Source organism: Parus major, chromosome 1A (genome assembly GCF_001522545.3).
Source record: "Parus major isolate Abel chromosome 1A, Parus_major1.1, whole genome shotgun sequence".
NCBI lineage: Eukaryota > Metazoa > Chordata > Aves > Passeriformes > Paridae > Parus > Parus major.
In genome coordinates this window covers 5,236,224-5,261,021 of record NC_031773.1, presented here as the reverse complement: position 1 = coordinate 5,261,021, position 24,798 = coordinate 5,236,224, and the positions used below count along the sequence as shown (strand labels likewise).

The following is a 24,798-nucleotide window of genomic DNA, read 5'->3' as shown; positions in this document are numbered from 1 at the left end:
GTGAAATACGCAAAAAGAAAAACAATCCTGTCTTTGAGGAGGACATTGCTTTTAAAATATTTCTTATTGGAAACATAACTTTTATAAAAATGTTTAAAGGAAGTGGTGACTTTGTCAACTGAAATTTTTAAGGTCTGACTTCCACTGTAGGATAAATATGAAGAAAAAATTGGAGAGCAGTTGTGTGTGGTTTGCTCTTTTTAAAACCTAATTGTCTCCCTGTGTAATCATTAAAATAATGGTTAAAACATAACTTCAGAAAGGCTCATTTTCTGTGTCAGAGTTGTCTTTTTAATTTTCCTTGTCTTAGATATATCTTCAAAAGACTATTACACCTTTTTGTGTTCTTTTGTTGTTGGTTTTTTTTTTTTTTTCAAATGTTTTAATATGCATGTAGGAGACTGATTATTAGTTTAGAAATTACAGTGTGAGATCTATTAGCTTTAGAAATGGCACATTCTGGTTTTTTGTAATCCCACAGTTTGTTTCCTTGCATACGTACATTTGACCATACTGTCACAGTTCTAGAAGAATTCAAAAATCAGTTCTGCTTTTGGGTTTTTACTTACAATTTTTAAAGCTTTGTGATTTTACTGCTTGCTTTTTGTTATTTCTATAAATAGACTGTAATTACAGTGAGTTCCTAGTGGCTTATCCTGAAATAGTGTTGCTAAGAATCTGATTTTTGGGATCTGAATTACAAAATAAAGGTGATAAAATTTTGATAGACCTTCCTACATGCAAAAGTCATGGCTTGAAAACATCACCTGGGATGGTTTGGCTTGTGTCTGTTTTGTCTCTGTGCCTCTGGATTCTGTCAACAGGTCCCAAATGGCATTGCTGGACATGTTCCTCAAAACAGACTGAAACACTTTGTCCACTGCAGGTCATCCCTTTCCTAGGGTGCTTGGTGTACTTCCATTTTTCTCTTTAACATGTATAGCATCACTATTCTTTTTATTCAGAGAATTGTAAATTGGGCTGCATTTTTACCTTCTTTTCTTTTTTTGTAGTTTCATAGGAGAATTTATAAAGGAATCCCACTGCAGTTGAGAGGACAAGTCTGGTCTTTGCTGCTTGATGTTCCTAAGATGAAAGAAGAAATGAAAGACTTTTATAATGTGAGTTTGGAGAATTTCTACTTGATATTAATTTTAAAATATCAGGTGCTAAAGCTACAGGCTAAAGCCTGTAAAAACTTTTCTGTTGTGAAATGTTAAAAAAAAAATAAATTAGAAGTTACATTGCACTCTGTGGCTTGTTTTAGATAGGAAAAAGGCTGTGTATTCAAAAGCTGAGCTGAGATTGAGTAGATGAGCAGTCTTATGAAAGAAGATTGGTGTTGGTTGTTGATGTTATCTAAATTTTTGTGTCTGTTACCTTCCTCATATTTCTTGCTCTTTAGTCTACAGGCTATTTTTTCAGTCTAGTATTTGTTTAAGTTCCTCAAGAAGACTAGTGGGAGATCCAGAGGAGGTGAAACGGAATAATATAATTGTGGGAAAGAGTGCAGAGTAAGATTAGAAGCATTTAAAAATAGGTGAAATAATCTTTAGGAATTATTAATGTCATCTAATGCTCAATGCAAAACAAAGAAATCTTTGTAATTCAGATACAAAAATAGAAAGAGTTTCTTCCGTCATTATTTGATTTGTGATACACTCATCTTGCTGCTCTGTTTTCCTTTTTCCTGAAGTGATATTAACACTGTTCACTGGAAGAGTCACTTATAAAACTGCACCTTTAACACCTTAGCACATGTTTATTGCAGGTCAAATAGCTTCTTTTAGTTCTCTTTGCAGGGGAAAGACCAATTCTTACCCTTCTGTCCTTCCTGTTTCTCAAACTTTCGTTACCTTTCTGTTCTCTCACATGTGAAGCTGCCACGATTGCAAGGGCTCAGGGTGTGCTTCTTTTCCTATAGTCCATCAAGTCATAGGTGTTTAAAACTAGAAATTTTCCCCTTGCTGCTTTTCTGTCTGTCTGGGGGACAAATCATTCTGGGTGTTTAGTTTAAACTGTACTGAAAGGTGCACATAGTGCACATTGTGGTTAGAGCTGTGTTGGTTCAATCACTTACAAGTAATTCTTCATGTACCTAAAGCTTCTGGTTGTGTTCAGCAGAGCTGATGCATGCTATTGTTCCTTGTTTGATCCCTTTGTTATTATTTTTGACTTTACTCTTGTTTTCTTGCAACCAGAGTCAGTAGAGTTTTACTTTTTGATTGTCTGTGGTATTCTCTGATAGTCAGAAGTAATCTTTTAAAAATACCATACTGAACCCAGGGTCTTGCAAACCCAACTTTTACAGCAGATGTGAGAATAAATGAATGGGAGTCAAGAGAAAATTATTTTTCAAAAAATAAGGTGTCAGTCTAAACCTGTGCGGGTTTCATAAGTATTCAATTATAAAAATGGATTTAATTATAAAACACTAAAGCAAGTGCTAAAGTAGACCTATTCTACAGCTTCATTAGATTAGAACAGAAAGACAGGAAATTGCTGGAGAAAATGTCCATTATCTATATTTAGATAATAACTGGCAGCTATGTAGCTATTACTTCTGCTAGAGAAAAAGACAAGAAAAGTATGAAAACCACACTAAATCATTTGCTTAAAGCCTAGTCTAGAGCACTTGCAACTCAGGTTCTTGTTCCTGAGTAGCAGAATTAATTTTCTGTCTTTCTCTTGTGCTGTGCCTGCCTGAGAAATGCCAATAAGAAATTTGAAATGCTGAAACAGACTTAAATATGGGTAGTGAATGATGTGTCTAAAAAAATGTCTATTATGGGATTGGTCTTTCTACATCTTTACTCCGTGTCTGTTTCTGACTCAGAATTTGTACATGTACACGCTTATTTTGGAAGTTAAAACTGCCGATCTTGTGAGTTGCTATTCTATATTGTTTTAAATCACATGATGGCAATTAAATTCAATATAGCTGTACAGTCAAGCAGCTTTGTTGTTTTTTTAGTTCACAGTTATAAGCTTCTGTTCTTTACTGTACTCCCAGAAACTGAAATGTCAAGCACGAGGGTCTTCGCCAGATATTCGGCAAATTGATCTTGATGTGAACCGGACGTACAGAGACCACATCATGTTTAGGGACAGATATGGTGTAAAGTAAGTAAACTTTCATCTTCCCAGAGATTTTAGCCTTCCTTTGATTCTGTATTCTTCTCCCAGTATCTAATTCAGAACCAAATAAAGCAGTATTTTTGTATGTGAGCATTTGATTATTTGCAACTGTAGGCCATAAAGCTTTTGGATTTCTTAAAAATGTTTTTCGTTGTTTTCTGCTGCTACAAGATGAGGAATATTTGGCAGCTGTCATCTTTAAAAATGCTTAACAGTGGAAAAAGTGGGGGTACAAACATCAGTATTGTTGTTCGTTTGCAGCATCAGCATCCTACTGAGAAGAAGAGGGTGTTTTTCCCCTTCTGTCTCTGTATGAGTTCAGTTCCTAATCTTCTTTTCTTGCCAAGGCAGATTTTATGTTAGTCAGCTCTTCTCAAAAAGTGGTACTCAGAGCTGTGGTCTTTAATGTGATAATAAAAGAAACATTTTCTTACATTATTATTCTAGATACTTTGAAAAAAATCCTAAATCAGGTGAATTTCTCTGATGGCTGTAAGGCGGGAGCACAGAGCAGAGATTCCCAGGCTGAGATGGCTCCATGCAGCCAGCTCAGTTCAGATCCATTTGTGCAGGGCTGGCAGTGCCTGTGCTGCTCGGGCCTCTCCTCGTTCTGTGCACACATTTCACATGTCAGCAGAAGCTCGTTGCCTCCTCAGTTTGGGGTTAACACAAGCGGAGCCAGCTCCAGTCCCTGTGGCTGTTGTAGCCGTGCCCTGAGTCCACACGAAAGCCTTTGGCTGCCTAAAGCAATTTCACACTTGGAATAGATCTTGGAATTACTGTACATATATTATGCATTTCCAGCAATGCCTCGATGAAAAATTCAGAAATCGTTTCACATAGCAATGAAATAAAGTCCCCTGGGTAAGTCAATTGCTTGTTTGACTTTTAAGTAGACTGTATGTCTTTGAAGGTTCATTCTTTTACAGGTCTTCAGTGTTATTATTTGCATCTAGTGCAAATAATACTGAAATCACCAGTATTCTGTGTAGGGAGCTGTGACTGAGATTGAGCTCCTAGCCTCACTTTCATAGGGTCAGTTGAGGGTACAGGAGGTTCCTGTGTAGTTTGGGGACCTGTTAGTTTGTCATTGTGAAATGAGGCTTCAGCTTAATGATTAGTGCCTTGTTACACTTTTCTTTAGTTACTGAAGAATGTTCTGCAAGAGGATAAACCAGAATGCCACAATGCAGATGTTTTGATAAAATTCTCAAAGTAGAAATCCTCTTCCCCAAAAAAAATAAGCACCTTCAGGCTTATGCTTGCTTTTTTTTTTTAAGGCTGCTAATATTTTATTCCATTCATTGATTAGTAACAGGGAGAAAATTTCACTGTACAGAAAAAGGATAATATGCAAAACTCTGATGTTAAATTTTAGCAGTTTTACTTGAGGATGAAAGTAGACATTCAGATATCCAGATTCTCTCCTGAACAGGTGACAAAAAATAGCTGTGATTTTAGAAGTTGATTATGAGAGCTCTCCACTATTACTTTCATATATAACATGGAAAGAGCAGAGTTGTGCTGGGTGGTTTGGTGTTTGGGGTTTTTTTGTCTGGCTACCTTCACAAGTTAGACTGTTTTACAGAAAGCAAGGGATCTCTACAAAGCTCTGTGTAATTCTGATTCTACCTCTGAGGTACCCAGAGATCAACAGAGGGCTGAGCCAGAGTTAATACTGTTTTTCTTCAGTTTGACAGTAGCAGTCACTAGAGCAGACTTTAATTTCGGTGCCAAGATTAAGACACCTTTGTGGCTGCTTTGTGTATTTCACATCTTCACTTCTGCATCTCTGTTTGGCATCAGTAACAGCTGTTAGTGTTCTGCAAGCACAGAAATCAGGTTTGGGGAGTTTAAATTTTGGCATTCAGAATAAATCAGTGTTTGAAATGTCACCCATGCAATGTTTCACTTTACGTGTCTGTAAAAATGATGATGTGCCACCACTCTCTTCTAAAGTATATTGATATTTTTGGAAACATTTCAACATGTAAATCATCATAAAGGTGCTAATTATGAAATAAGCTTGAAATCAAAAGCACTTATTGTTGTGAAGTGTGGTTTAGCCTGTTCTTTATACAAGTTAGATTGAGAAAGGATGTTTCCAAAATCCAGTTCACTACTACTATGTTTTTTCTGTTTTTTGAAAGATAATAATATTTTTTTTCCTTTTCTACTCTTATTTCTCCAGGCAACAATCTTTGTTCCATATTTTAGCTGCATATTCCATATATAATACGGTAAGCTGTGTTCCTTCACACTTAAATCTGGTTTCTCAAAGCATGCTGTAAGATAATAATGTGCATATTTTTCTCCCTAAGAAAACCAACAAACATTTCAGAGACCTTTAGAAGGACATAGAAATAAATTATTTGTTGACATATTTTTGAGCTGAAGTTAAAGCATCTGAATTATGAGTTTTATTGGACAGACTGAACTATGCTTATAGTTTGTAATAAGAATAATGAATTTGCATTGTGCTGGAGTGTTACGTGATTGATATTTCCCCCCATTGTATTATTTGCCTCCCTTTCATTTGAATTATGGGGAGGAAAATAACTGCAGAAAGATGCATGTTGGAGTTCACAGGTGTATTTAATAACCTGAAGGGTTCTAAAAATTTGAAATTAGTTTAAAAGGTTGCATCTTCTTTACATAAGACTTTGGTCTTGGCTGCTGTCCTGAATAGGGATTTGTTAGAGTGAGGTTTCCAGACTGTATCATAAGGGTTAGAAGCTTATGTATTTTGTAATGTCTTTTGGCTGGATGCTAAAAATAGACAAAATAAATGCCATCATGTCCACATTTAACTGTGTTTTAATGCACTGTCCCCTCATTCCTTGGGCCCATTTTAAGCATTTCTCTACATCTTCCATTTTATATCCATCAGCAACTGCCTTGAAGTCAATATAAAATATGTTAACTTGAGAAGAGGAAAGAGAAATTAAAGCAGTTACTTGAATTAAATACTGATTTGTTTGGATTTTTTCAAAATAATTTCTAGTAAATGTAACCTGTCTGACCTTTTATATTTAGTATAAAACATTGAACTGGTATTTTCAAGTTGCATGAATAATTATGTTTAAAATCAATCATCGAAGTGTAATGATGAGAATATTATAGTGAAGTTTTTATTTTGCACTTCTGTTGCTGTATTTTTTCTCTTAATGTGTAGCAGTTCTTATGCTTTGGTTTTATCTCTAGAATAAAGTTGTGCTAAGAACTTGTAAACCTGAAAAAGCTTTCTCAACAATTAAGTAATTGTCCCTACAAATACTTTATTGATGGGGTTGTCTTTGCAGCTGAATGATAGTGATGGCTGGTTCCTGCTGTAAAATTCAAAATTAATAGCAGAGGAAGTATTCAAGTTCAGTTTTGGAACAATAAATTTTTTCTTTTATTACAGTTTCTTTTTATTGAGCTGCTGAACTTCAGCAAGTTTATAATTACAAGTCAGTCTTGAAAAATCCTGTGTTTATCAGATAGTGCCCTGACTGTAAACAAGAACAGTCGGGTACTCTCACCTTCCCTAAAATCCCCCCAAATGACAACAAAATCCATTGGACAAAAAGATGATACAGTAACTTGAAAATATTAGTAGTGACCAAGGATTTTGTTCATCAGTAGTGAGTTCTAATGAGCAACCAATACTTCAGGTTATTTTTCAGTTGGAAGGTTGTGCATCATCCCTTCTATCAATATTTTTAATGTTTAAATATGAAATGTGTTTGGTGGGCAGCTTTGCCATCAGAACAGGCATCATCTTTCCTCTGTTAACCCAAAGAAAAGCTAAAAGCTCATGGCCACGAGGCTTTCCTTTCCAGCATTTTAATATTTCCACTGTATGATTTTCAGGAAGTTGGATACTGTCAGGGAATGAGCCAGATCACAGCTTTGCTCCTGATGTTCATGAATGAAGAAGATGCCTTCTGGGCCTTGGTGAAACTTCTCTCTGGTCCAAAGCACGCTATGCATGGTATGGAGTTTCATGTCAGTTTATTTATGTTTCATTCAACCTGTCCTATTTAAGCTGTAAATTATTTGAAAATGAAACTCTTCTGTTCTGATTGGTCAAAAATAAAACATAACGGGAACTTTATACTTGGGGGAGGTATTGGATGTTACTGGAGCTCTCATCCATAAGAGAGAGTAATGGTTTTTATATGTGATATCTTTCAAATAGTTCTTAATGAAAATCAGATGGTTTCCTCTTCTCTTACTCTCTCAGGGAATGTAACCAATTGAAAACTGGTTATGTAGACATCCATATAGTAATAAAATAGTAGTGGAAACCTAATACAGAATGTGTTAAATAATATTGCAGCTGTGCTATCATTTGGCAGGACAGGAATCTACAGTAAAAAATGGACTTGTGTCTAGGCAGAAACTTCAGGCTTCTCAGTTTTATCTCTACCTCACACAGTATTTCCTGCTCTCAAGTTATTGTTGCTCTTATGTTATTGGTGGTTCTGTCTTTCCATGCCTGATTTAGTATGATCTATGCCACTTCCATTTCTATTGGTATGGAACAAGTCTGTGGATTCTAAAACCTTTGTGATGTTACAGTTCTGGTGATTCAAAAAAGCTGTGGTTCTTGGAAGCCTGCAAAAGTAAATGTCATCCAGAACTTGGGCTTTTTTAGCAATGTTCCAACAAACTCTACCTGCTTTTCCCTGCTGAAGGACTTTTTTATTCTGTGATACCTTCCTTCCCAGGCTTTTCATTGTTCCTGGATGTTCCCCAGCCCTAAAACAAAGGGGATAGTTTGTTATTTTGCTGTTTACACTTCTGCAAAGCTATCAACTCAGGGGGAGGAAAAAAGTGTGATCTGATGTTAATGTCATAAATGAAATTTTGAATGAAATCAAATGTCAAAAGATTTTCTTGGAGCTTTACACAGTGATAACACAGACTAAAAGCATCTTACAAAAAAAAAATCTATAGGTCTCATAATAATCCAAACCTGTGCAACTGCAGCCATGTAGAATATTGAACTCCTTAAATCTCACAGAAAATTCTAGATATTTTGGAGGAATTAAGTCCAAATCAGCTCCTTATTTACCAGATTATGTGCATGATAAACAAGAGGATAAACACAGGCAGGTGCATTGCTTGAGATGTTTCAGACCTCCCTCCTTTATTCCTATCATACACCTGTCAAGTGATGTGGGAGAGGAGGAGGGAGCTTTGAGTTGCCCAAGGCTTGATGAGCTTCTCCACAGGGCATGTGAACCATTGTGCCACAGCTTTATTATACACACTGAAATGTTCTTGGCTGTTAGGCAAGTTTGCATTTATAGATATGTTGATAAAACTTTAATTATAACTCGTATGTTCCAAATTTATCATTTATTAAATGTTGCCAACTAGTCTAAGGTTCTGCTTTCAGTAGGTTGGACCTAATAATCTCCAGAAGTCCCATCCAGCCTGGATTTCCTGTGATTCCTTGGATGTACCCATTTTAAATGTCACTGTGCAACTGTAAATATCACTGTAGATTCTGGAAAGGAAACTTTAAAACTGACTTAACTGATGTCATCTTACATTTTGCACTTTCTATGTTCTTCTTTGGGCAAAGTAGCTTAAAGCACTGTTTGTCAACTCTTTAAAGCTTAAATAATTTCAATTCCAAATTGCCAGTATCCATGAGGAAAAACATTTATAGTTGCACTTGATACCACTGACCATCACTGGCCTCTGAAATGGGCATCTCCCTATGGAAATCATGGGGGTGGGCTAAGCAATTCAATTAGAATCATATTGGCAAGATTAGGATGGTTAAAACCTCCTCCCCACAGACAAGGTTTTTCATGTGTTTTTTACTTTTACCTATGATATGGCAACCTGGAATAATTTTTGGGTGCAGCCCATTAGCCAGACTAATTTCTATTATAAAACTACTTGAAATCAAGAGATCAATTTGGCCTCTCTGGTATTTCATATTGTTTGGATGATGTGAAGTCTCTAAATGATAAAATACAGACATCTGACCCTGAAAATTATCTGCTTTTTTGGAAGCTCTTTCCATTGATCTTTCTATAGTCTTAAAAATTCAAGATAATGAGTTGGTGTATGTAAATGTGAAAGAGCAACCTTCCATGGAAAAAGAGCCTTTATTGTTATTGTTGATGGCTAATTAGCTTTGATGTAGTCACTGTTTACAGTAAGAAAAAAGCCCAAATGCCTTGCCTCTGTTATTGCAATTTCCTAATATGCAACCTGACATTTAAGTATTGTAGAATTTGCATTTGTGTCTGTGAAATACTAAACCTGTGTGAATCTGAGGGAGTAAATCTTGTGTCTCAGTGACTGTGCACTGAATTGCACAATTGGTAACTAGAAATAGTTATATTTCTATGTAACTGTATTTATATTCTATATAACTAATAATTGTATTGGAGTTACTTCATAACTTTAGCTCTGCTGGTACCTCAGTTGGAAGGGATTCTTAGAGTTTTCCTTTTTTCTTTTTCCATGTGTAATCACTAAAACAATTAGATGGGGTTTTTATGCCCTTTCTTGCAGTTATGGGAGCTCACAGTCCTGATATAGTCATGATATTTGTCTTGCTAGAATATCCCTCGTCTTTTTTATGGTATTTTCTTCAATGCAGACAGTTCTAGTAGATAACCTATGCTGTTTACCCTTCTATCATGAATTTTCTGGGCTATAATTTCAATTTTAGTGGGTGAAGGTTGTAATTCTTTGCTTTGGTTTTCTTTTAAAGAATATTTCCTAATGTGGTTTCCACATTTGTAGTCCACATTAGTCAAACTGTATTGGTTTGACTAATATAGGACTGATGGAACTACTGTCATTTGTCATTCTGATCTAATAATGAATCTATTAATAAGTCACTAAGGGAATGTATTGATTGTAGCTATTTAGGCAGGAATATGTGCATATCTGCATGGAGACATCAAAATATTGTTATGAATATCTGTTCTGATCCAGTGGTCATACAGAAGGATTATGTTCTTGGAGCCTTAATGGCTTTTTTAATGTCATTTTATAGTACAAACACCCGTTAAATGGTCAACTTCTCTCCTTAGGTTTTTTTATTCCTGGTTTTCCAAAACTGATGAGGTTTCAGGAACATCATGACAAAGTACTGAAGAAATTTTTGTCCAAACTTAAGCAGCATTTGGTAAGTATTTATCTCACTATAAAAGCAATGCTAATTTACAGCTTTCTACCTTGTTTCAGTTCAGGTGAACCCACTACATCAAGAACACTCAAACCTCAGGAAATATTGCAAAGTTTTCAGAGGCAGAAGTGCTGTTGTTGTCATTCTAGACCAAGTTATGGTGCATCCTGACAAAGTTATGATAAAACTGGATCCTAAAAGTGATAAATTTGGGTGTTCGTTTCACTTTGGACCTCTGAGCTTAAGGACAATAAGCAAACTGATTCTAGAAAATTTTATCAGAGCTTTTTTGTATGTTTAGCTTGTGATTAATCTCTGGACTAAATCTCTGGACCTAAAGGTGACTTTAGGACCAACCAGTTTTCATCTCTGTTTAAAAAATAACCTTTATGTGAACAGTTAATGGTCCTTTTAAAATACTTCCATTTTCAGGAAGCTACATGTAGAGTTTTCTCTTCTAATGCTTTTAAATAGAAAATAATATGCCTTTTTTTTGTTTTTAATATTGCCTATATTTACTCTAAGATGTAAATTATTTTTCTAATGGGAGAAAAATGCCGTTCCAGTAGGCATCAAGAATTTCTATTTACAGTACTTTGATATTGCCAGAATCCATCTCCAGTTCTCAAAAGGTATTGTAAGAGATGCTCACTTGCAGCACCATCTTTTTTCCTCATCTCTTCCTAAGTGTGTCACTAAAATGAGCCAATGTTGACTCCTGAAAGACAAAAGTAAAGCCTGCAGATAAACCACAGGGATTTGACCCATTGCTTATTCAGTGTTTGTAAAACTAAGTTCTCAAAATTGATCCATAATTTTTTGAAAAACTGAAGCTGGCAAGCATAGAATATGATGTTATCCACAGTTAAAATTCAGGATTTCTGAACTTTTCAGCTTTTATTTCAGCATTCCCTCTAACTGAGCAAAGGATTTTGAAGCTCCATGAAGCTGCAGAGAAGCTTTGAATTTTATCTTTGAATGGGTGTCATACCTCATGGATTATCTGTGCTCTAAGGGAAATTGGGCCCTCCTCATCAGCCTACATCCTGTTTGAGGCCCAATGGTCAAAGAATTCAGTTGTTTCCCCATCATTTCTGGTGGATATGTATTTTTGTAAGGAAGTCCTTTCAGCCTTGGGCATGAATTGTCAGCCTTGCTACAGAGAAATGAAGACTTAGTGGATCCACTGCCTGAACTTGGATTGCTTCAAAGTATTGGTTTATTTTCTTGAGTGAGGATTTTACCCCCTGCTACCTCTGTCTCAAGAACATGATAAAAGCCCAGGATGTATTAATATTTCAGCACCTCCAAGTGCATGTTCTTCAGGTGGTGCAAGTGGTGAAGAAAAGCTATAAAAACCAGAAATCGTATCTGTTGGATTGAAGTAGCAGCGTCTTATGTAGTTAAATTAATTATTTGTAATATGTTAAGTGACCATTGGGTATATTAGCCTCAAGGGGAAATTGCTTTTTCATGGATAGTGCAAAGAATTACTTGGATTTTTGAAAGTATTTTTCAACTTCTGTGTTGTTTGCAGGACTCCCAGGATATGCCCACCAGCTTTTACACAACCAAGTGGTTTTTCCAGTGTTTTCTTGATCGTGTGAGTATGTTTTTCTTTCTGTTGCTGTTTTTAATTGTGACCTGGGGCAGACTGTTTTCACAGCATTGCCTGATTCTGTCATTGCAGACTCCCTTTACATTAAGCCTCAGGATATGGGATATCTACATACTTGAAGGAGAGCGGATTCTCACTGCTATGTCTTACACAATTCTGAAACTGCACAGAAGTAAGAAATCTGTCAAACATTTGAAACCTAAGCAGAGGTTCAGCTAGTTTTTTTCTCATTTTATGCAGTCTGACGTTAATATGTGAAAATCTTACTTTCCCATGTGCCTTATGCTGCTTTTGACAGATATTTTTCATTCCTTACGCACAAAAAGTTAAAAATCTTTGCTTTATTAATGTGTGTGTTTTATTAGTTGATCTTGGCTGGATCCTGGTGCCCACCAAGCTGCTCTATCCCTCCCCTCCTCAGAAGGATTGGGGGAAGGAGAAAGCAAGATGGACCTTTCTAAACACAAGTGCACAGCACTTGTGAGAGCAGCTGTGAGGAAAATTAACTCCATCTCAGCCGGGCCCAATGCAGTATGATTGTTAAATGGAAATATTTCTTAGAGTAAGAAAGTTATTTGAACCTGAAGTCAGTTATATTACTGACTAAAAAATAAGGGAAAGTGTGGTAGTTTCATGGTCTGGAAATGGCTTCTTAGCCCCACAGAATTTAAATTGATCAAAAAAGCACACAAAGAATCAAGACTGTGCCAGAAAATACTGGAAATCTACCAGCAGATACCTCAGCAACGAGGAATCACCAGTCTGTGCCACTTTATACCATTGTTTGTCCAAGAATGTAATTAAAATCCAGAATTTCTCTAGTCTGTCTGTGTAACCTCCTTCATCTCTTAACTTTGGGGGAAGTAAAATTTGAGATTTTGAACAGAACTGTCTAAAGCATCTATGCCTGATTCTCCAAAACTACTCGGCATCCTAAGTTCCAAGGACCCAAAAAAGCTTTTGAGGGTGGACATTGGTTTCTAAATAGGTAGGAGCATTTCTAAGAAAGATACCTTGTAGCTCGACTTTGAGGTGCTCCTCCTGTGGGACTTTGGCTTTCTGAGTGAAGTAATTTGACTCCATGTAAATGCTGAGGTCTGTGTGGGGCCCATCAGAATCAGTGTTGTAATTTGCTAGTTTATCCTTCTTGAACTGTGGTGATGCTACCTCACTGTCTCACTGGGATGCTTTCATTAGTTTGTTCATAAAAAACTTGGAAAAATGGAAAAGGTTACCTCCTACATTATTGCACTTGAGAAAGCTAAACATTTAGAGGCAAATCATTAGGCTTAACAGTTTGGTATCTCTTTATTTGCAAATAGATATCTACTTGATTTTTTTTTTTCACCACTCTTTTAATGGGAAGACCTGAGGAAAAAGTCTTGAGTGTGGATTTGCTTGCTTAGCAAGGTCACAGCAACTTCCTCCACAATCAAACATTGAGAGAACCTCATGGCAAGAGAGGAGATGGGAGGGCTGGCAGAGAAGCTGGCAGAGGACAGATTCAGATTTGTTTTCCAATTTCTTGTCTACCCTCTAAAACATGGGTGGTATATCTATTTAGTCAGTGTCATGGTGGAATACATGCCAAGAGCATTTTTATTACAGCACCAAAACATTTTTTCATGGTTCCCATATTGAAATTATATAGCTGAAATTTTTGATGATATACAAATTATGAAAAAAGAGACATAGGTATGCAGTTGCAACCTTGCAGTCCACATGGCCTTAATTCTGTGTAAAAAGGGAAAGAAAAATAATCTGATAACTGTAAAATGACTTTCAAAATATGATCTGAATTTTCAGAGAGCCTAAAAAAACAGTTCTGAATGAGGGTACTGTAAATAGCAATTTTTAAAATGTTTTTCTGCTTTTCAGAGCTTCTAATAAGAGAGATGATGGATGTTGTACAGATCCACAGCAGTGGTTGTAAGTTGAGAATGCAGGCTGACAAAGTCCTCATGCTGGACATGAGAAGGCTGAAGGAGGGTGACTTGTAGTTAGTTAGTTTTCTGAAGATTCCCCTTTTTGGAAACCACTGTCCTAAGTAATGTGTAGAAAGGATTTCCATGGTGACTTGCAAGTGAATTTTTTTAATGTATTTTTAGATCTTAGGTTGTAGAAATCTGTTATCTGCCTAATTAACAAGTTTTTTTCATTCTGCTTTGAAAACAAAAGCACCTCGTGACTAAAGTACATTTTTGAGTGTTAATTATCAAGATATGTTAATGTATAATGCAATATTTTCTCCTTCTATAGAGCATCTGATGAAATTACAAATGGAAGAGCTTGTAGAATTTCTGCAGGAGTCTTTAGCCAAGGATTTCTTCTATGAAGATGACTTTGTAATAGAGCAGCTCCAAAATTCTATATCAGAATTGAAACGAGCAAAGCTGGATTTACCAGTAGCTGGTAAGAAACTTGCACATATGCAGAGTTAGATATTTGGAGTTATTCACACATTGGTAATTTTTAAAATGTTAACTAATGCTGTTGAAAACTGTGCCAATATTTTCCTCTTCATCACTGCATAGATTTGAGGAGTTTTTACCGAAAAATACTTTACAGTGTAAAATCACCACTTTTCCTTTTATGAATTTCTTCTTCTTCTGGTGTTTTGTTTACTGTTTTTAAGGTAATGGCAAAGCACTATGAAAAATACTATGTTCTGGTGATTTTATTAACTTGAATTTATAAAGCTTTTCAGATAGAGGGTCAAATATCAAGGTTTCAAAGTGCTTGAAACACTACATTGTCTGAGAATCCTGACTGTTTTGTAGCTTGATTAGATGTGGACCAAACTTCAGGTCAAATAGCTTCTTCTGTTTGACAAATCTAGATTTTAAATCTTATTTTTAATTAGACTTGCTCGGTGTTTAATGGAATAGTTTTCATTATTTATTTTTAGCCTTTGTGCTTTTTGGTTGCAGGTAAGAGATATTTGTTTTATGTGGCCTTACTTATAAAATGTATGGCATCTCTTCTTTCTCTTAAGATTCTGTTCTCTTTTCTATCCCTATCTCCATAGTCTTTAATTAGAAATTTTTCTTGTGATTACTCAGAATCCTTTTACTTTATCCTTGCTAATTGTAGAAAAGTATGTCAGAAAAGGTTTTGTAAAAAATTACAAATGTGGCAGAATTTACCTTGAAGTAACTTTATTAAGTTTAAGTTTTATTAACTTTATTAAGCTTTCAGAAGTTAAGAAGTGTCAGAATTAAGATTGCCTGTGTATCATTGTTGTGATCATTTGTTCTTTCATTAATGAACTTAGTTTTTCTATTTCTGTTGACATTATTTATGGCATGCAATATTGGGCTGTGTCAGAACTCCTCATCACAAGTTTTACCTGTTTTACTTGGTTCTTCAAATCTGTTCCTATGGAGTACAAACAGTTTCTGTGTATTTGTTTCTTATTTTGATTCTTCTCAGAGTTCCCATTTCTCTTGCTCCCTCTTCCTGTGTTTTGCTCTGTTCTCGAATTTCTGTACAATCTGTCCAGCAGAATTCCTCCCACCCACAATAGGTCTAAGTCTACTTTCTGCCCTTGCCTTTTCATCTGTTGCTTCCCCTTTCTCAGCACAGCATTCCCATTCTACCATCTCCCCACCCTTTTTCCCCAAGCTGAGTTTCAGTCTTGACTTTCTCTTCAGAAGAAGTTGCTCTTTGTCCCTCCATTTCAGCCAGGTGCTGTCTCAGGTGTCTTGTGCAGGTGGTGACAAATATGAGCAGCTGTGTTCTTCAGCATCAGTTCCACACCACCATGTTACAAGGAGATAGATAGATCATAGGAGTCCTGTCTTTCAGTGCTAAATACAGAGTTTTCCATGGTTATGTTTGAACAGCGTGGGGGTTATCCCAGCAACTTTGATTGTTTGTAGACACATGGATTTTTTATGGATGTGGTAAAGTAAATTTCATCAGTGAAAAGTTCCACTTGAAACTGTGGTAGAGGAAGAGTTGTGAAAGATTTTTGTAATTTGCTACTTGATAGTGTATCTTCCAGCCTAGAAAATCACATGCATGTAAGTCATTTTGAGATTTTTCTGTGGAAAATATGGAGTTCACTGGAAATTTTCTTGATGCAGAAGGCAGGAAGTCTGTTCCTAACTTTTTTTGTTTTAAGGCCTTTGTTTGGTAGAACATAAAGTGCCTTCAAGTGAAAGTTTGTTTGACAATACTCTGGATCTTCATAGAAAATTCAGGGAGGATTTAGGTGACATAAGAGTTGTCCCCCGTGTGACAGAAAATGTGAGACTCAGGGTCTTCTTGTGGATACCAACAGCACAGAATGGTGACTGTGTCTTCCTCTGAGACACTTTGGCAGTGGGATGCAGTTGTTTGGTTTCACACTTAGGTGGAACTTCTGATACAGTGAGCCAACAGGATGCTAAATGTTTGGGGCCACATTCATTCTTAATTTTGGTAGCTATAGAAAAATCAGTAACAAAATATCTTTTGTGTGTTGGGTTTTTTCCCCTCTAACATCAATGAGGTTTAATTTTAAAACAGGAAGAGCAAAGCCAAAGTGAAGTGTATTTTGAGAACTGAGCTTTTTACTTTTTTGGTTTCACATTAACCTGGGCAAACCTTTCTGTGTGGTATGTTTTTGCTAGGGGTAAAAGGGAACATTATTTAACCTTTCAAAGACTAAAAAGAAAATGCCTTCATCCTAATTCTTGGGAATCTAGCTGATTTGTGTCCTCTTATCTCTACTTGAGTGAGGCTGCCTCATTTGTTCTTTGTATGAATTTCATAAGCCTTTGGGTTTGTTTTTAAAATTTTCTGCCCTCTCTTAATTTTGGTTTTATTAATCACTGTCTTCAAGCAGTATTCTTTTTCAGGTTCTGAACACTCTCTAGGTACTCAGCTTTGCTCATGTGTTGTGGCACGTTGATCCTGACAGGATACTGGGTGCCCTCCTCAGCTGGGCAGGGGAGAGAAAACAAAACAGGACTTCTGGATGAAGATAAGGACTGGGAGAGGTCACTCAGCAATTGCCATCATGGGCAGAACAGACTTGACTTGAGGAAATTAGCTGAATTTATTATGAATTAAATCAGAGTAGGATAGTGAGAAATAAAATCTTAATACAAACCTTTCCCCACTCTTTCCTTCTTTGTGAGTTCAACTTCACTCCCATTTTTTTTCTACCTCCTCCTTCCCAGCAGCAGAAGGGCAGGGAATTAGGGTTGTGGTCAGTTCATTATGCATTTTTTCTGCTGCTGTTTTTCTCCTGAGGTGAGGACTCCTTGCACTCTTCCCTTTCTCCAGCGTGGGGTCCCTCCCATAGGCTGCCCAAATCTGGCCATGGAACCCTCATGCAAATATCTGTCTGATTCTACTCTCTTTACTACCTTGAATTTTATTGTTTTTCTCCTAATTTCATCTAAAACATATGAAACTATTATATGTGGTACAGCCACAAAAGATACCAGCCCTCTCATTTAAGTATTCGCTGTAGCCTGAGAAAATAATGCTTATTTTAGTTTTCTCAGCTGAAATCAAAGCACTGCTTCCTATCTTGTACCTTTTATTTTTTTTAACACTGAGCAAAAATTACACCTTTAAGAACTAAAGTAAAAATGCGTGTTAGGAAAAAGAAAAAAAAATCTTCATCTTGCAGTTGCATCAGTATCAGTCATCCAGGAATAGCAGTGAGCTAATTAAGCTCAGTGGAATTTTCCATCTGGCATCCTTTGTTAGGCTGTATAGATTTTCCTGCCCTAGTAGGGTAAGCTGCAGTAGGATATTAAAAGAGGTAATAACTTTTGTGTTACTTTAAAGTGGATGTCTATTTATGTCTGATGTAGCTTTCTCTGGCTCACTTCCTCCATGGCTTCTCTCACTGAATTAAGGAGCTCCTCCTTGTTCCCTTCAGAGCAGAGAAGGAAGGGACTTGTTTAACATTTTCTCGCTGATAAAACCTTTAAAATGTCCAGCCAGAAGACATGGGTGTTAAGGGGATGTCAGTGAGCAGGTTTTGCCAATACTGGGATTCTTTTGCAATAAAGAAGGCCATGGATTTTATTTCCTTTCTTTGCTGATTCTAGTCAAGTGTGACCAGTGTAGGGTAGCCCATACTTAGAGAGGGTGGTTTGCAGCTGTAGTACTGTTCCTACAACCCAAGATGGGCATCCCTCTATTCCTGTGGCTCTGGAGACAGGGCTGTGTGATAAGCACACCTCTTACTGGGGGACCTGTGGTTTTTGAGACCTTGGAGAAGGGAGGCTGTGACAGCTGCACATAGAAACTGTCCTTGAGGGTCCCTCTGACACAGCCTCAAAAAGAAGAAAAGGCTCCTGGATTGCCTGGAATGTGATGAAGGATGTCCTCACATCATGGCTGGTTCACTCTCACCTAGATCAGTGTGACTTCACATATTCTCCTGGAGCCAGATCCAATGTAAATTCAACAATCCCTAAATTCAAGGGTGATGTTAAGACCATAATGAGAAGAATTTTCTTGGTATACACCATTGATTTCCAGAATTCCTCGATGCTGATTTTTTCCTTGTCTGTTATTTAAAACAGCTAAATTCTATAAATGCTGAGAGGATATGGGTAGAATTTCTAGCTTTGCTCTAATTTTTTCCTGTAGGACTACATGAATAATGCAATGCTTAATAAACAACATTTATATATGGATAGATTTTTATAGTGTCTGGCTTTAATAAATTGAAGTGCTTACCAGTGAAAGTTCCATATTAAAAATATGTTGGTGAAAATAGTTTATTAATCCAGTGTTCTGTAAACAAGACAGGCCCACCTTCAAGGTGTGAAGCCCCTCAGGTCTGTTCTTGAGACAGTTTCTCACCTGTGTTTCAATATAAGAATCCTGAAAAGGTGGACAGGAGGGTCCTGGGTTGGATTTTTATGACTGGAAGTTTAACAGACCTTGCAGCAGCTGAAGGCCTTGAATCAAAGATAAAGGTCTTGTACCTTAATTTTAAAGCAATGTTGGCAAATTTGGAAGCTGCCTGTGTCCTTGTGACTAAAACTGGCTTTAAACTGCAGTTCTTCTAGTTTTCCCAATCTTTTTTGTATTCAGGGAAAACTAGCAAAGTTTGAATCTTGTATTTGCCATAAATTTAAAAATGTTTATCTGCTTCTTATTTTTGAAGTTATATATGAATAAATTTATTATAATTTTTCAATTATAATTATTCAGTGATCTATGTTACACAGTCATCAGTGATAGTGCAGAAATGTATACTAGCTCAGTAATCTATTAAATAATGTCTGTTCTCTCCTGTTAATGAGCCTTTAGCCAAAACAGTAGGAATATGTTAATCAGCTTGACTTTCCTGTTTCTGATTGTGTCTTTCTTATGGTTGTGTTTTGTTTCAGAGGAATTTTGGATTTTTCTCTTGTACTTCAAGAACACACAAGTAGCTTTTTCAGACAATGCACTTCATGCTTTAATCGACTAAACTATTTTTTCTGCCTTGTTCTGTGTGTTACAACTACTTTACAATACTATGAACTAAAATAACATATTGAATTATACTAACATAGTATATATCCTTAGCAGTTTTAGACTTTGGCTTTGCATCATTTAAAAATCTTTACTGTTGAAAACTTGCATGATCTTTAAATACATGATCCAGATAGTTGTGTTGGTCATTGTTTGTATTGCTGTTTAAAACTGACTTTTTGAGGAAGTATATTTTCTGGAAGAAATGTGGAATTAGGAATGTAAAATAGTGGTTAATTTTAGAAATTTCTTTTTTGCAAGGGCACCTTACAGATGTGCAGCTTGTCACCTGTATCTTCTGGCTAATAACTAAATCTGTTAAGACTTCTGTTTTTTATCTGAATGCAGACGTTTATAAAATAGGTTCTTACTGTCAGTACTGTAAAAGTGACACAGCTGCAAGAGAGGCAAACAGTGCTTTTAGTTTTCCCTTCAGGTTGCCCAGCAGTGTTTTGTTTAGCAGCTCCTTTGCCAATGATGGCATATAAAGGAAGGAGGAGCAGAGGTTGGCTTTCAGACAGAAGCTTGAGCTTCTAGTGCAGGCACTTAAATTTCTTTAAAATTCTCTTGGACTTGTAAACTGAAGAAGATGGGATGTCACCAATCGAAAATAAACACAAAATTTCAAGATGTCATTTTAAGAGTTGTTTTTATGACCATTACCGTCCTTGAAAATTGTGTTAGAACAGTCAAAGTGCATGTATTCTGGTGCTGAAATTAAGGACTAGACTGTTATTCACCAGAGAGAGCACTTAAAGCACTTTACTCCAATTATATGTCTGCTACTCAATGCACGAGGCTGTTAGTGCCTCCTGAAGCAATTATCTGTAAAAGTCTTGTAGTGGAGATCGACTTCCACTGGGTGGTGGCCAAGGCTTATTTGAACAGATAGAAGTCAAGAGGCAAACTTTCTTTAATATGGCTTGTATTTCTTATCTTTTGGGGAACAGTCAGATCTGCTCATATTTGCTTTGCTCCTATTCATGTCGGGGAATATGTTTGCCAACAACAAACAAGCACCTGATTGTTCTTGTTTTGCTTGAATTGTCTCCCTCTACTTCCAGTGCTCTCCTTCCTCACCCATTTTTCACCCTATTTCCTTTGTTGTTTGCTTATTTTATGCTATACTGCATAGAAGCCAACTGAATCACTAGTTTTCTTTTAAAGGAAAAATAGAAAATCTATAGTTCCTGCTCTGTAAACTCTGATACAAGCTATTATAGTGCTTGTTTTTGTGAAAAGCCAGTAACTAAACTGTCTAGAAACCTACTCTGTTGAAGGAAGGAGAGAAGGATGAAAGTAAAGTTATCCATATCTCACAGGAATACTGGCAACTTGGGGAAAATCTCATTGCGCAGATCACTTCAGAGGGAAAAAGGACATTTTGATTGTACAGGTCACAACAGTCACAGCTGAACTAGACTTTGTCTTAACTTCTAGTTATAATATGCTTTCAGTTCTTGTATGTAAACATCACAGATTGTATAGAAAAGCACTTGTCCCAAAAGTACTTGTAAAATTCAGCAGTTTTTCCATTTCTCAGTCAGACCGATGTGTCCAGACAGTGAATTAACTCAGATCTTGGATCAACAACACAAACAGATACTCAATTGAATTTCCTTTAAAACATCCAAATAAAATGTTTTCATGCTCAAATCTGAGGAGTTTGAGCAGTGAGTGTAGTTGAAGTATTAAAAGAGATGGTTGAGAGCTCTGTGTGAGGCTTTAGGCAGATTTGGAGTGGAAAAATGGTAGAGAAAAGAAATGGAGCTTGAAGGAATTGGTACTTTTGCATGTTTGTCTCGTGAGCTGTTTGTGTACCTCTTCAGGTAGAGATGTTTGTTGTGACTTGGTTTCTTTTGTTTGCTTTGGCATTATGGTTTCTTTTCCTCAGCTTTTTTCTTTGATTACTTTTATTCTTTCTTTCTTGCTAGCATGCAGCATCATGGGTTTCTTGCTGTTATTGGTGATAGTGGACTGCTTAAAGCATTCCCAAACAAAGTTGGCATGCTCTTTGTGCTTTTGAAGAGTGTCTCATTGTAGTCATGTGCATGGTGTTAATCTGGTTATCCTCCACTTATTTATTTTGTGAGCTTTTTTGGAACTTTGGGAGTTTTTATTTGTTTTGTTTTTTTTTCTTGTTTCACTGAAAGTGGCAACTCTGTGCATGTGTTTGCATGGGTATTGATATATGATCTGTACACTTCAATTAGAAATAAGTAGCTATTTTGCAGTTTCAAAAAAATTTCCTTCAGAATGTGATCAGTTTGCAAGGTGTCTTTTGGCTGCAACATCACAGATCCTTAAACAACTCCTTTCCTCCCTGTACTTTTTATGGCTGGAGGTGATCAGTGCTGGAGCACCTTTGAACCAGAACGAGGCCTGTTCTGGTAGCCTTGATTACTGAGTTGGTACCTCCAGCAGTGTGGCCTTGCTTAGTTCCACAAGCAGACGTGGGTGACTGAGCAACCAGTGCCACTTCTTTGTGTCCAAATTGGTCAAATTAAACCAAATTTTGTGGAAGTCCTGTGGCTGAGGTTCAGCCTCTATTTCTTCTTTTCCCCACTGAGCCTTCATAATATGTTCTCATTGTTCTGTATTTTGTTTTCCCTGGCAGCATTAAGCTCTGGTGTTACCAGCCTATAAACACGGTATCATGCTGTTAAAATGCAGAGGTTTTCTTCTAAATGAACTGTTGTCTTGCAACACTTTCCTTGTTACTCAGGATGTGAATTAATGTTGAGTTCTAACAATTTCACTACAGACATGGCAAGATTTCTCTGATAGTCATTTTACAGCTGTGACTTGTGTTATGGGATAGATCATCCAGACCATGCAGCCCACATATGCCTGGTTGTAGGGTGTTCCTTTACCCTGAAATGAGAAAGGTGACACAAGGCAGCCTCGATAGAATTCAATAAAAATGTCTGCAGTATTTTCACTTGGGTTTATTAGAGCTTCATGGTAATTAGGAAACCTTAAGTGTGTGAAATTAAAAATCAAAAACTCAGACAAACCCCACCTTTATTGTGCAACCACGTATATTTAAAGGATCTCCTATTGCTCTGTAGGCATTTCTTAGAGTAAAAGCTGGGAGAAAATAAATCAGTTCATGTTTTTGGTGACCCTGGGCAAATGAAGAAGCATTGCAGCTACCAGAGGAACTGGTCTTTGAGGTTTTTATATATATGACTAGAACATTTTGACTTCAAATGTGGAAGAAAGTAAACACTTTTTCTAAAGCATGTCTTCCATATAAGGAGAGAAATTTAATAATTTAGCGATGTTGCAGAGCCGTTTTTTTGTGCTATTCCATAACTACTTTGGATCTCCTGGAGGCTATAAATGGATTAGCAGCCCATAAAGATTCGTTTTGTATGGTTTAGATGGCAGGTTTTTGGTATGTATTTTGCACGTACCAAAGTAATGTTTCTTAATGCAGACTTCATGCTATTTTCACATTCAAGATTAGTAAGACTGAAAGCACTGTAATCTGTGGTTTAAGTATCAGGAATACTTTATATGTGCAAAGTTCACCTTTATTTAGGAGGCAAGATCTTCAGCTTTGCCTAATGGTGTATTGGAAGATGCAGATAGAATTAAGTGACACAAATAAATGCCTCTTGTCAAACAGAAGCAAGTTCAGAAAGTGAACTCCCTATTCATAAAGACTAAAGGAGAATTTTGGGGAGGCTGGTGCAGCAGTCAGTGTATTGCAGAGCTGTTAAATCGCAGCATCTGTGCAGCCTCTTCCTTTTTCTCCTCATCTGTCCTTCCAGTGGTGGAATGCTCCCTTGCTGCGGGGTGCAGGTTTTAGAGCCCTGTTCCAGATTTCATTTGGGAATAGTGGGGACCAATATGGAAAGAGACCAAACATCAGACTTGTAATTCCAGCAGCCACTCACTGTAGCCTATTACTGAGGCTTGGCCCCACCGTGTGTGCTATATATGAAGTGAGGTTTCTGAAGTTTTTTCTGAAGCAGAGGGCAGGTTTCCATATGATGTTTGGCCCTTAAGAAGAAAAATGAAGAAAACACTAGTTTAATTGCTTGGCAAATCTAGGCTGTTTCTTTTATGTGCATTTATTTAGTTATCTTCTTGTGACAGCACCATTGTGTTCTTCTCTGCTGTCCCTGCTATGGCCTGGCTAGCTCAAACTCAGAGTTTTCCTTTAGTTTATATAGCAACTGATCCGTGCTGGTAGTTTGTTGCACTGTTATAACAAATAACAGTGACCTTGGCTGCTGGCTTTCCTCACTGTATCTGTATCATGAACCACTCATCAAAGATTGAGCTCCTGCTCATGCCTGTATAAATGAACATAGCTCACTTGTAACTACAGCACTTGTCAGGGAGAGACATTTGTGTGTATTCACTCCTGTGAACCCTTATAGATAAACAAAAGGAATTTAAATTACAAATACCTAGAAAGTGACGTGCTAACTCTCTGATCTGATGGGAAGAGTCCTTGCCTTAGGAAGAAACAGGGATTAGACAAAAATATTTTACCAACAGCCATTTCATATAATTTATTTTGCATGGCATTTAAGCAAGGGTAGCCATTTCTTTTTTCCTCCTTACTACAAAGCTTCTGTTTATAAATAGATACACAGTGAATAGGACTTGTTTGGTAATGCTGACTTTAAAACTTCTGTTTTTTTTTAAATGCTGAACAGCAAATGAATTAGATCTAGATTAATACATTTAATGAGAAGTGCATGACCTTTTCTTCTTATAATGGGAAAGTAATGGATTACACAATTAAATAAGTTATATGCAAGTAGATATGATAAAATACTTTGGCTGCTATTATGAAGGGTGTTGATTGCAGTAGAAAATTTGATGTGGATTGTTCTTTGAGCAGTATTGAGCCATGAAACACTTCTTTATTGTTTCTGAATGTCAGTGCGGGTTGCTCTGGGTATACGCGCATTTGATGTTCACCACTGGCTGTTGAAGTGTGTTGAGCTCCAGTCTGGGAGAACTTTCCATTCATGTTCTCATTCTGTAAATGATGTCCTTGTGTCCTGCAAAACCTGTCCATGGAAAACTCAATTCAAACCATAACGTGGCCAGTATTGGTGTCAGCTACTTCAGTTGTTCCATATTGATAAAAAGCTGAAGTGAAAAAAATATTCTGTATATAGAGCCTTTTACTGGAAGTTTTTAATGCTGAGAATGAAATTTCTAGGCAGGGAAGGCTTTAGGGGGAACATGGTCTTAATTGTGTAGATGTTAATGAGGAGCTACACCCAGAAGATGTCACCTGGGAGCTTTATGCATGTGAGGCAGGAGCTGATGGTGGGGCTTGCGAGAGGTGAACATTAAAGGATGCATGAATGGAAAACTATCGATTGGGAGAGTGATATTGGGAAGGATTTTTAAAGTGGACAAAGTAGTTTGCTTAATGAAACAGTGT

At 36.8% G+C, this 24,798-nt stretch overlaps 1 protein-coding gene across 6 annotated transcripts in view; it reads left to right on the top strand.

The window, feature by feature from the left end:
• Positions 1-24,798, top strand: part of USP6NL (USP6 N-terminal like) — a 119,735-nt gene that overhangs the window by 81,331 nt on the left and 13,606 nt on the right. For all 6 annotated transcript variants that reach the window (XM_015628420.3, XM_033514306.1, XM_015628421.3 and 3 more), the window contains 8 exons: positions 1,014-1,121; positions 3,014-3,123; positions 5,330-5,378; positions 6,994-7,114; positions 10,191-10,285; positions 11,823-11,888; positions 11,976-12,075; positions 14,163-14,315. In XM_015628420.3, coding sequence (XP_015483906.1) covers positions 1,014-1,121; positions 3,014-3,123; positions 5,330-5,378; positions 6,994-7,114; positions 10,191-10,285; positions 11,823-11,888; positions 11,976-12,075; positions 14,163-14,315 — 802 coding nt within the window. The remainder of the gene's footprint in view (positions 1-1,013; positions 1,122-3,013; positions 3,124-5,329; positions 5,379-6,993; positions 7,115-10,190; positions 10,286-11,822; positions 11,889-11,975; positions 12,076-14,162; positions 14,316-24,798) is intronic.